Below are 13,660 nucleotides of genomic sequence, written 5' to 3'. Positions count from 1 at the left end.
AGACAGACAGACAGACAGACAGACTGACTGACTGACTGACTGACTGACTGACTGACTGACTGACTGACTGACTGACTGACTGAATGAATGTGTTGAATGTGTTGAATGTGATTTGCTGTGCTATCTAATCAGTCAACAACATATAAAGTGTCTTCGGTTTCTTGTTATGATAATGACGTAGGCCTGCTCAATGCTGACTAAACCACTTGGCTTATTGGAGGCAGAGAGAGAGGGAGCCGGTTAAGTGTTGACTGTGTTTCTCATTAACTATAGAGATATTGCCCCCCACCAAAGCAAACCTGAACACAGGGGACCTATCGGGCTGTCTATAATCAATATATCTCTACCATTCAAGGCCCTTCATATAGTGATAAACAATATGTCAACAGGGATGAATGACTGCATTATTTTTTCCAACAAATGCCATGGGACTCAGAGAGCATTGTGTTGTCCATATTGTTTTCCAGTTTGCCAAACACCATCTGAGCATGTTGACCTAGATTTATTGTGTAGACCTCCAAACTCTACAGGGACAATAATGAACAAGACTTCCTATAGCCTCACTACATTGTATATACGAATGGTGGAGGGAATTCACATTGAGTTTTGCACTGCAGGTTTTACTCAGATGGTTATGTCCAGTATGTCAGCTTGTATATAGTTTTATCATAACAAGTAATGCCTCACTGCACTGCACTGGTTTGATAGCGAGTACAATCTGTGGACTCATGCCTGGCTATATACCTGTGCCTATACTGGAACAAAAGCAACCCCCCCCCCCCACACACACACACACACACGCAGATCAAATCGCGCACGCACATGCACACACACACACACACACACACACACACACACACACACACACACACACACACACACACACACACACACACACACACACACACACACACACACACACACACACACACACACACACACACACAGATCAAATCCAGTGCTATTTCTTTGAGGCAGGAGTACACTGTGTGCACTGGGAGGGAGAGAGGAGGGCTTTGATCTAATCAATATCACATTTCAGCTGTTTTACTGGGAGATCTCCTGAGTGGCAGCCTTGACTGACTGACTCGTTGCCTTCTCCCAATGCTTATGCAATCCCACTCCTCGCGCCCACACCTCCTCTCCCATCTCCTCTCCCCTTGTACATATCCTCTCTTCCTCATCACTCGATCTCTTGTCTGTGACTCCCTCCCTCTCTCCTTTGGCTCTTCCAGTTTCGCCTTCTCTTCTCATTTCTGCTGCGTTTCTCATCCTCCCTATCATAATCATCTCTGTGATTGCTCTTCCTCTCTCCCGGGCGGTGATGTTTTTACTGCCTCCTCCTTGTCTCCCTCACTGATGGTAGATTATTGCCGTGTGATTACAGCTAGCGTACCACCAGGATCATTATTGCATTTTGCATGGCGGTGCTGAACGCTATGCGGGCTGGCCAAGATGCCTTATCCAATTTAGATCTCATTAAGACTTGAGGAGAGAAATCCCGATGCCAAGGATTCACATCTTGGGATCTAATCTTTTTTGTATTTTTATTTATTTATTTATCAGGGTGCTACTGCAATTCTCACTTTCTCCACACTGTCTTGATGTTACTGTGCTGTCATCTTTATCTTTATCATCATCATCATCATTAATCATGCACAGGCTCTACTCTACCTACTTGGGTTGGATTAGAACTTAGAAGTGACCATTAGGTTTATTAAAGGCTATTCTTGATCCTGCATGCTTGCTGTCAATCAATTTTTGTTGCCAGGGTCCTGATTAAGATATAGCTAACCAAATCATCGGGTCCCCGAGGCTAGATAGAGTTTGACGGCTGTAACATAAAGTATTTTCATATAGCATCCTTCCTTCTGCTCCCTGATTACTGTGTATTTTATAATATGCAGCCAGCGATTCATTAGACGAAGGCATTATGAATCTGATTTGCATTCAGTCATATCCATAATGCATATGGCACAGCAACACGTGCGTGACATTAAAGCTCCACTGAGCATCTTAGAATGCAGATGATATGTATTCATTGCAGGCCTTCTTTGAACTTTGTCTGAGAAGCCCCTTGAAAATGGCCACGTGTGATTTATAGGTGAAATAGCCTACCTGTTAGCCTCTGATTGTTTCACTCAATATTTTACACTTCTAATTAATTCATTAGGTTCTCAGAGCTGAGATGTTCTCTCAGGTTCTACACCTCACCTCAGGTTATTTATTATTCTTTGATAATGTCTTGCTTTGTTATGGTCCTGTTCAAACTGTAGGCATCATTAGTGCAATTTAATGTAAATACTTTTGCCCTGTTATTCTACTGCACGTGATTTAAATGTCATTCTCTGTCTGTGGTAGTCGCCTGCAGTACATCATGAGTCTGATTTGTCCTGAGCTCATCTTTGTGATTAATGACCTTTTACCGCCTAAGCTGTACATATTACCTTAACTCTGTGCGTACGCGTGTGTGTGTGTGTGTGTGTGTGTGTGTGCGTGTGTGTGCGTGGGTGTGATTGTGTGTGCATGCACACACATAGCATCATGTCCATGCACTGCATGTATGTCCCTATATGTGTGTGCAGTGCGGTGAAGGGTCGATGCTGGGCTGCTGCCCCAGGCTGCTGAGCTGAGAGAGGGAGAAGCCGGAGAATGCAGTGGGTCGCTCTGGCAGTGGCCCTGGGGTGTGTGTGTCTGTCCCAGGCCTCGCACAACCCCACCCCCACCCCCACCTCCACACATACGCCTATGGTGGACAGCTCTGAGGAGGAAGTGGACGAGCCGTGCTTTGAGCCGTGCACGTGCGAGGTCAAAGAAGGCGTCCTGCATGTGCACTGTGACGGACGGAGCTTCACCAATGTCAGCCAGGTAATGTTGTGTCATTGGAACGTTGTGTCATTACTATTCATGTGTTCTGTTCTGTCACATACGCAGGACATGGCAGCACTACTGCACTGTGTGTGTTATTTTAATCATGTGGGTGGGGGATAATCTCACTCTTATTAATACACTATCTCTAAGTCTATATTATTCCGTGTCTAACGCGGCTTAAGGGTGTTTCTCTATTATCATATTAGTGTAATTACTAAGATAACCAATCAATCCACTAATTAATCACTCAGGTGTCACAGTCGTGGATCCGCCCCTTCAAACTGAACCTGCAGAGGAACTCTCTGAGGCGTCTCTATAGCAACGGATTTCAACACCTCAGCAACGCAGTGTCGATAAACCTGGGCAACAATGCACTGCAGGACATCCGGGTGGGATCATTCAATGGGTTGGCAAAGCTGAGACGTCTGTACCTTCACGAAAACAAACTGGAGCTGTTTCGAAATGACACATTCGCTGGCCTAGAGGCGCTGGAATACCTCCAGGTAGGCTTGGGATGATAATCAATGTTTGATTATCCATAATTAACAGGATTATTGACCAAATGTCAGAGATTGCTGCAAATGAAAGAAATGGTAATGGTCAATAGTTACCAGGTGGCTCCACTGAAAGAGGCTTATCGAGCCCTGTGTTTTTGCCATGTTTTCTCCCTCTTCAAATAAATCGCTTTTGCTACCGTTCTGCTGTTCCTGCTATGTTCAATTTGCTTTCCCATTGCAGCAGTTACATCTACTTCATCAGTTTTTGTGCCAACCTGCAGGCGGACTACAACGTGATCAAGCGCATCGACAGTGGGGCTCTAAGGTTTCTCTACAAGCTCCGGGTTCTCATCCTCAACGACAACCTGATCCCTGTCTTGCCGGCTCATCTGTTCAGGTTAGAATCTGATTATCATATTGCAAAGCTGCTGAATTGCGGAGGTGCGCTGTAAGTAAAAATAGCAGCGGATACAATTTCCAACTGGTATGTTTCCCACGAGGGACAGAAATTAAATTATTAATTTCTTTCAGGCTTTTTCTCTATTGTAAGGTGGGGTAAATCAAATAAAAATAATTACTTGAACAGTAATAATTTGAATAACTGTGAACCTTTTGTTAGTTTTCTATTGCACTTGCTCTACATTTTACATTTGCTCCACATTTTTCCATTAATGTCTACTTGTCTGCGCCCTCCCTCCTGTTCCAGATCTGTGTCTCTGACCCACCTGGATCTGCGGGGGAACCGTCTGAAGAGCCTGGCATATGCTGGGACCCTGGAGTACGTGGGCCGCTCCCTGATGGAGATCCAGCTAGAAGAGAACCCCTGGAACTGTGGCTGTGAGGCAGTGCAACTGCAGCAGTGGCTGGGTCAGATCCCGTACACGGCTGTGGTGGGGGACGTCACCTGCGAGTACCCTTTCCACCTCCATGGCAAGGACCTGCGAGAGATCCCCCGGAAGGAGCTATGTGCTGACCTCCCCGATAAAGACTTGCAAGCGGAAGGAGGAGGTCTGCCTGGTGGATCACAGCCTCAACATCTGCCGCCTAACTCTAAGCCCAACTCTCACCCCGGCAGGGTGAGACCCACTAAACCCTCCTCCATGGTCCACGGCTCCCGCCAGAACACACACACCTCATCCACTTCTTCCTCCTCCTCCTCAGCAGAGCGTAGAGAGAGAGAGAGGCAACCCCGGCCGACCAAGAGGCCACGGCCCTCCAGGACACCCCCCACACCCCGGCCCAACCAGAACCCCCCTGTGGCTGGTTACCAGACGCGACCCCCGATCCCCATCATCTGCCCCTTGGGTTGCACCTGCAACCTGCACATCACAGACCTGGGTCTTACTGTCAACTGTAAGGAATGTGGCTTCCTCAATGTATCCCAGCTCACACCACGGCCGCTCAATGGCCGGAAGCTCTACCTGAGCGGGAATCTCATTCAAAGGATCTACCGGTCAGACTTCTGGAACTTCTCCAGCCTAGACCTTCTCCACCTTGGGAACAACCGTATCTCCTACCTCCAGGAAGGGGCCTTTTCCAGTCTCCCAAGCCTGAGGAGCCTCTACCTGAATGGGAACAACCTGGAGAGGCTGAGCCCTGACATGTTCCTAGGCCTTCAGAACCTCAGGTACGATTTATTTTAACACCTACAGTACATAGAAGCATCTTTGATGTGTTACAAATTGGTGAGATATTTTGCCATGTTTTATCCAATGCGTACAAAATGCTTTTGGCATTAAATACATTTTCTGTACACTTGAGATACAGCCATGGACTAAAATCCCATTTTAGCTCCACATATTCATGAGTCTGTGATTGAATGTGTGAAACTGAATTTCTGCGCAATAGCGGTGCAAAAACAATGGATCCCCTTTTCAAATGCTTCAAATTGCCTGGCATGGATGTGGATCTGATTATGAAGCTGCTTTAGTTTAAATTGAATTGAAAGGCGGTACTTCTCCAGCAGTGTCATTTGTTAGCAACGGTGCATGATGGCATGCCTCTGTGGGGGCGGCAGCCTGCTGGAAATTACTGTGTGACTGACAAAGTGAGAATGAATGCATATTTTATTTGCATACTGAAGTGTTGATAAGGTTCTCAAATATCTGGTACATGCCAGGAATGTGCAGTTACATGGGGGGGCTTTTATGAAAACAAACAGTCATTCTACATGTATCGTTGTCAGAGATTAGGCTTGCGGAGATATGCAAATAGTGTATGTATGCAAACCTTAGCAAGAATGTTATGTAAATATTTTACCTCTAATCCAAATAAACAGTGCAGTATTTGATAAAGACTGCGGGGAAGCTTTTATGCTGTAGAAATGAGATGGGTTCTCTACTACAAATGTGTTGTTACTTGAAAAACTGTGATGCATACTAACTCCATTGCAGTGATTTGCATATTTTGTCATATTTTACTGAAGGTCTTTAGCAATCTTGGCTCAAGTTCTATTGTCCAGCTCAAAGTGACGATCACTTTATTTGAAGGAAAGGTTCAGGACTTTTAGAAGCTTACCCTATTGATCACTTATAAAGAGCCTCTTGGGACAGTCTAAAAGATTACAAAGTGGATTTTTTGTTGTTGAGAAATTGGCACCAGCCTTCCTGTTAGACAGTGGGCATGAAAGCATTTATGTCAAAATGAGCTTTTAAGCAGTACTACTTATCTTCTTACTATTACCACTATACATTTATAGAAATGTATGTAACTAGGGGTAGGTACTGTATAGGGGACACGGTGGCACAGTCGGTAGTGCTGTCGCCTCACAGCTAGAAGGTCCTCGGTTCGATTCCCGAGTCCTCTCCTCCTCGCGTCATCAGTGCCCATACCCGAGGCGGGGTTGGCGAAAGGGCCCTTCTGTGTGGAGTTTGCATGTTCTCCCCGTGTCCCCTAGGGTAGGTACCCTCACAAAAAACATGCAGTAATCCTGGTCTCTAAACTACCTCCCACTGGCCAGCCAACAAAAAGAATGTTAATAATCATTGTATTGATGGTGCGATTTCACAGAATGAATGACACCATTCTTCTTTCTCAAGAGAGAGCTGTAGCCAATGTAGTTGTAGGTTAACAATACACGTACTGGCATAGGTTAGAAAAACAAGAGAACTGACTGGTGCAGCTAAAATACATGCACACGTAATCATGCACCCGTAAGTGTTTAAGGACCACTTAACCCATTTTCATCCCATCTTCATATAATTGGTCCTCACTGTGCTCATGCAACACATTCTTACACATAGTAGTAGTACTATAGTGACGAATAGTGGAGTACAAAAGACAGAGCTGTGATATATCTGACAATTTAGGCATAGTTTTGTCAAAATGCGATGGATTGGCACATCATGTCAAATGTTGATGTTTTACGGGTACTGACAGCTGCAAAATGTGACATCTTGGTTGTGAGAACGGGTTGGATCATTAGACGGCGACATATCCGTCTATTCACTTTGTAACACAGAGGAGCACTGGGGACAGTTCAGAAACCTGCCTATCAGTGACATCATCGTTAGGCAGGTTTGGTCATTTCAAACAAGATTTCCAATATTAAGGCTGTAATTTCTATTACAGTATCTTGTAATGCCCATCGTGATGTCATTGTTAGGCACCAATGAGAGTGAGTAGGTGGGCATTGTGCCATATTAAAACGAGCATTAGTGAGGAGGAACAATTATATGACAAAGTTGAAAGTGCTACTTTAACAATGTCAATATGTGTATTATATTGTTTCTGTCGACCCACTACAGTATCATAATGAATGTTGTTGATGTTAACATGAGAGGTTTATGAAATGCATCCCATCCTTATTATTAGCCTATCAATTTAACATTATGTGACATCACCCACATTCAGTTGTCAGCTGAAACAGTAACAGTTAAAGTGCATAGCAAATCAAATACCAGTGACTCCTATCACCTGTGCTGCATTAATATTAATATCTGAAATAATGCATACGCTGACTGAACAACATCCACAAATGGCCTAATCAGGCCATGACTTTGTTTGTTTTTTATATTCAATACCCATGCTTTACTAACACACATCCATCTTGTCAACAAGAATAATGGTCTGCAACGTTTCCATCTGACTAATTTCACTATGCTATCCCTCTGGCCTGTGATAAAATTATTTAACCAATATTTGTGAACAAGAACAACAACTCTCCCAAAGGTGAAAACTGTAGGTGCCCGACTCTGATGTGATGTGTGGTATAATCAAGACATACGACCTGGAGCTGCTGTACTGACAATAAATGGATGGCTCTGTGGACTCAATTGTGTGTGTGTGTGTGTGTGTGTGTGTGTGTGTGTGTGTGTGTGTGTGTGTGTGTGTGTGTGTGTGTGTGTGTGTGTGTGAGAGAGAGTGACAGAGAAACGGGGGTGTGTGGGGGGGGGGGGGGGGGGGATTAGTCTTTTACTCCAATATGAGCTTCATTTTATTGCAGCGATAACCTATTTCCATTTCCCCCAGTACATTCTCAGTGCAGATGTACATTAGTGTTGCGTCACTGATTTAGGAAAGGGAACAAACTCTACAGAATCTCTCATTTCTGGCCATAGGGAATAATGGCAAATGCTCACTCATACAAATTGGACTGTCTTGGAGCATCATAAAAGCATTGCCAAGTATGGAAATTCTGTGGTTCTCTGCTTAAATATGACAATGGTTCATTTAATCCATCCCTGTCATAGCTCTTATTTAGTTTTCCCTGCAAGCATGTGCACACAGAGCTTGTGTTTAGCACATCTTTTATTAAAATTGGCTTAAGGGAGGACCGGCCGGTGGGTGGGCCAGCCGGCCAGTCCAATGGCAGCAATGGGCGGCTATGGGGAGCCTAATAGTGGACAAAGCCCTGGACCGGAAGTTTACGGAATGCACTGGACTCTATGGGAGTCGAGTATACAAGGCATGAACAAACATCATTTTTTAATGACTGTGACAAATGAAAGAAGACATTATTTGAAAGAAGACAGGTTATTTTTGGATACCTTGTGTTCTGATTTGCAAATGATTATACAGTAATTATATCGACGTCTCGAAAGAGCGCAATAAGAGTTTCTGCAATGCTGCAGCTGGGTGCCCCTCGGTTTCTGAGCGGGCAGTATCGCGAGAATACTGCCCGCGAGAATACGGCCTTTCAGTCACTTCAGTTCTTCGTCGTGTCTGGCCATCCTCTATATCACGTCTTTCCAGTGGTTGGCGCAGGCGAGTGCAGCGGCATTTGGTTCGGCCAGGTCTTCTCCAGTGCATTGAGGAGCAGAGATACATCCCATGATGTGGTCCATTGTTTGTGGCTCGCCACACACGCATGCATCAGAAAAAGTCAGTTTCCACTTCTTCATGGATGCCTTGCAGCGTCCCTCACCGACCCGCAGACGGTTCAGGGTTTTCCAGACGGCCCAAGATTGGTCATGGCCAGTCGCTAGACATTCATCTGCCTCTCTCTGTCCACTGGGTTGTCTGGCTACCCATGCTGCTCCACTGGCTGTGCCACTCCGTGGTCCTGGCGACAGATGGTGTGGTCTCCAGTTCTGCAGTGGTATCCAGGAAGCTACTTCTGGACCTGAGCCGTTTTTGGGGGGCAAAGTGTTCATGCAGTGAGTGCCGGTTGTCATGGGCCTGCTTTGTGCGCTCGGCTTTGGCGGTGACTGCTCTGCAGTCACTTCAGTGAATGAAAGGCAACAGCCCAGGTTTAATGGTCTTAGTTAAATCACTTTATTTTAGATCTTTAGATCGTTTTTTAGTAATAGTATAACAAAAACATTACAGAGACTTTAGTTGTCACTGTACAATACTTTAAAACAGTTGTCATATTGTTGCACACATACTATACAGTACCTAAAATTTCTGATATTTGCGCCACCCTCATTGAAAACAATGTATTTAAAACTCCAGGATGTCACTCTCGAGCGCTGCATGGGTCACATGACCGCGCTGTCTCTACACATCTCTGGGACGGACCACATTGTCATGCTCATGTCAGCCATTACACCCAATTACGCATGGAGTGTGTGACATCACATCAGCGATCTCTATATGGGCATAAAAGGGACAAGGACTGACAGATACAGAGATCTCCATATATGGGTTTATTGGTCAGATTGGAGATGCAACATACAGTTGCGGTTAATTAATTTGTCCGGTTGGACAAATTAATTGAAAGTCACTGAAATTAACTGCACACTGTCTTCTTCTCTTCATAGATACCTATATTTTGAATACAATGAGATACGTGAGGTGGATCCTGGGACCCTTAACTCCATGCCCTCCCTTCAGCTATTGTTCCTAAATGCAAACTTGCTGCGGAGCCTTCCGCTACAAGTGTTCTCTGGGATTAATCTAGCACGTCTGAATCTTCGAAACAACCACTTCCTGAGCCTACCTGTAGAGGGCGTGCTGGAACACCTCACCGGCCTGGTACAGGTGAGTACTGTCAGATATTAGTCTCGCGTAGCCAGACAACTATACCGCAATCTCCGAATGCTATATCTTCTGGAACTACGTACACCTCCCGAAATCCGAGTAAGGAAGCTGCCATTTCCGTTCCGTTTAAAATATCTTTAGCGCTTTAATTTTTCATTTCCATTTCTGCTAAGCAGCAAGCTATATATAGATTTCGATTTATTTTAGGATAAATTTGTGCGACTAAAGACGAAACGGGAGTGGGGAGGAGGCTCCACTTCCGCTTTATATTTTACTCATGATAGAGCTTCCGTTGCTCCAGAGTCCAGACTGTATGATGGAAGCATTTGGAAATTGCGAGAGTCTGGCAACGCGAGACTAGTCAGATATTTAACTATAGCCATAAAGTGGTTCCAGGAAGTGCGTACACAGTGGTGTCATGCTCGTTGCACGGGGTACCATGCAGTACCACATGAAATAAAAAGCACCATTACACCACTGTGCGTACATCGAAGGAAGCGCAATTCTTTTTCCAGATGGGAATTAAAGTGAGTGAAGGGCCACACAAAAGGTCAGGATTTAGAATCGGTCTCAGGTCTAAATGGGTTAAGATGTAAATGTAGATCAAGACAGGAAAAAAAACAGAATGTGCAGGCCTTTACCTGCACTTTTTTCTTCTTTGTGGTTCTTAGATATTACAAGCTTTTTCCACAAACGGTACAACCAAAAGGTCTCTTCGCTTATTTACAAGTTTTTGCTACAAACTGTACAACCAAAGGGTCTCTTAGCGTTTTCCAGAAAAAAAACACATGGGATAACTGGATAAGGTGAGCATAGCAGCCACTGTGTACTGTGCATTATACATACTAATACTAAACATATATTGCTTTTATGTATCAGTCAAGGACAAAGGCTCAAGCTAAAAAAGTGTAACTTAAAGGGTAAGACCACTTTTGTAGAGGTTTGGGTTGTGTAGTTACCTTGCCATGATGCAACTCCAAATGTGGACAAGAAATCAAAAATAATTTCTCCAGTGATTAGAAATTGATAATTCAAAATATGCTCCTCATTGACTTACATTGTACGCTGAAACAGCTCTCAAAGTCACTCTTTTAGTACGTAAACAAACACAAACAAAGTTGTTTCAGACAATATAGAGCAACACCAAATCTCATGTGGTTTTCTTTTTTCATAAAAATGTTAACTTCCTGTTGATTTGTCCATTTTTATTCAGAAGAAAACCCGGACTGGATCCATAGATCCGGATCCAGATCTTCATATAGTAAAATCAACAGGAAGTTACCATTTTTATGAAGAAATAAAACCACATGAGTTTTGGTGTTGCTCTATATTGTCTGAAACAACTTTGTTTGTGTTTGTTTACGTACTAAAAGAGTGACTTTGAGAGCTGTTTCAGCGTACAATGTAAGTCAATGAGGAGCATATTTTGAATTATCAATTTCTAATCACTGGAGAAATTATTTTTGATTTCTTGTCCACATTTGGAGTTACATCATGGCAAGGTAACTACACAACCCAAACCTCTACAAAAGTGGTCTTACCCTTTAACTAAATGACTGGTGCAGAGAATTTGTAATCAATTATTTGTCAATCTTGTCTTTACTACTTTCAACTCTACTTGGTCAATTCTTTATTATTGTGGCCTCGAGTAGCAAGCCCACTATGTTTTTCTACTCTTTATTCCTCCATCCCCTGTGAATTTCCCCATTGAAATGAATGATTGCAATATATAGACTAAATATAGGGTAAATATAGACTATCTATATACTATAGTCTATATTTACTATCAAGTCAATTATAGACTTGATAGGTAGGCAGCAAAGAAAATATGTCAGATACATTATCATCACTGGAGATAAATATCACATGGAATTCTATAATGATACTGTCATATATTCATAAGACCTTTTCACATATGGAAAGTAAACTACTGGACTGTTCTTCAACAGAAGTGACAGTCACAAAGTTGAAAGCAGCCGGCATCAACCGCGAGCAACTTTTGTTTACATTTTGTAAAGTGACACCCGGTCCCCAATATGAGATCAAGTACTGTCACTGTCTATTACATACTGTATAGCGGCAGGACAAGAGCCAGTTTTCCATTACACACGAGGGAAGATGACAGATTAGTTTTGTGCCTCTCCAGGTGGATTTGCAGCAGAACCCGTGGGAGTGTAACTGCGAGGCAGCTCCCCTGAAGCGTTGGCTGGAGGGGCTGAGCGCTGTGGTGGTGGTGGGAGAGGTCGTTTGTCATTCCCCAGAAGAGACCACGGGCATAGACCTCCGCTCCCTCTCCGTGGAGCTTCTCTGCCCAGAGCTGGAGCGCCAGGAGGACAAGGAGCAGGGGGAGCAAACAGCCACTTCCACAGTCCCAGACAAGGGGGTCTCGGTTGGGTACTCCAGCCCAGGGCTCGGGCCGGCACCCCCTCCAGGGAAGGATTCCATTCCATTGTCAGTGTTAGTCCTCAGCCTGCTGGTGCTGTTTGTCTCTGCGTTCTTCGCTGCAGCAGCTCTGATTGCCTACGCCTTGCGAAGGAGGGACAAGCTGCCGTTCCGCCGCCAGGGAGAGGTGGACCTCGCTGGGATTCAGATGGAGTGCGGGATCTTCACGGAGCAGACGCACCACCACCACCACCACCACCACCACGGCCTCCCACAGACACCGCCTCTCCCCGGACCAGAACACAACCACGTCTATGACACCATCCTGCCCCCTGAGCCTGGGTCCAAAGGCTTAGATCCGTCCAGGGCTGCACTTGCGTGTAGCAGCAGCCCCGCCTACAAAGAGGAGCTGGATGCAGCAGTGAAGCAACGACTATCGCAGCAGCAGCAGTTTGCGGGATCTACAGAGTGCGAAGGAGTCTACCGTTCAACAACAGAGAAAGAGAGGGAGTGGACTCTGGACGTGTCTTCCCCATTGCCCCTCAGCACAGTCACCGGGGCAATGGGACCCCTTGCTGGCCTCCACGGAAACGGGATCCTCTGTCCGACGGTCATAGACAGCCAGGGCCCCACCCCGAAGGTGGGTTTGGTGGACTGCCTCTTCAGGATAACCGCCCCTGAGTTCCGAGACCTGCCAGATAGGTACGCACGGCCCCCACCCCGCTATCCTCACCCCCACCAACCCCCGGACCCCACCAAACAGGACCAGGCCAGGCCAGAGCAAACGGTGGTAACCACCGCCAACTCGGTGGGAGGCAGTGGTAGCAACAACCAGAGTGAGCAGGGAGCCGGAGAGGCGGTTGCCAGACTGAGGACCACACCGGACTACATGGAGGTACTGGACCGCTCTTACCAGTTCTAACACTTGTTCTCCTCCTACTCCAGTACTATTTCTCCCTCCTCGTCCTCTCATCTACTCCTCTCTCCTCTTCATCCCCCTGTTCTGACGATGACTCATCCGGTAACAATGCCTCCTGTATAGTCCAGAGGCTGCCGTGCCTGTGAGCAGAGACTGTGGAGGAGCGGCACTACACTACACTACACTAAACACACTCTGTTTATTCCTGGATAATGAGCTGAAGCCAGTTTTGTATTTTTCCCACTATTGGCTTATAAGGTCAGAATCTGGCAAGGATTAGCTGATCCCTGATCTGTGCCCGGAGGCGAAACTTTTGCAGGAGCTACTACTGTACCGTTATTATTACTATTATTATTATTTTTATGCCTCTTTATCGTACTGCACTGAGGCCGGGGCTTTTGTGGGTTTTTTCCTACTCCCAGCACCACAAAAAGAGAAAGAAGCCAGAGAGAAAGAAAATGATGCAGGTTGGTGTTCATGCATTCTGATGGGGAAAAAACACACCAGCTCTCACCCTCAATAAATAAACAGAATCAGACACAGAATCACAAACTGTGACATCGGGAAG

General features: G+C 45.3%; 1 protein-coding gene across 1 annotated transcript; it reads left to right on the top strand.

Moving 5' to 3' along the window:
- Window positions 1–2,626: 2,626 nt before the first annotated feature.
- Window positions 2,627–13,095, top strand: LOC306942361 (SLIT and NTRK-like protein 3; the record flags this gene model as incomplete). The annotated part of the gene is made up of 6 exons (XM_079528210.1): window positions 2,627–2,868; window positions 3,123–3,374; window positions 3,650–3,765; window positions 4,075–4,995; window positions 9,572–9,791; window positions 11,938–13,095. Exons 1-6 carry the CDS (start codon window positions 2,653–2,655, stop codon window positions 13,093–13,095), a joined length of 2,883 nt encoding a protein of 960 aa, XP_079384336.1. The 5' UTR covers window positions 2,627–2,652.
- Window positions 13,096–13,660: the final 565 nt, after the last annotated feature.

This window comes from Electrona antarctica (genome assembly GCF_951216825.1).
Source record: "Electrona antarctica genome assembly, chromosome: 18".
Classification (NCBI taxonomy): Eukaryota; Metazoa; Chordata; class Actinopteri; order Myctophiformes; family Myctophidae; genus Electrona; species Electrona antarctica.
This window is presented reverse-complemented; position numbering and strand designations above follow the sequence as displayed.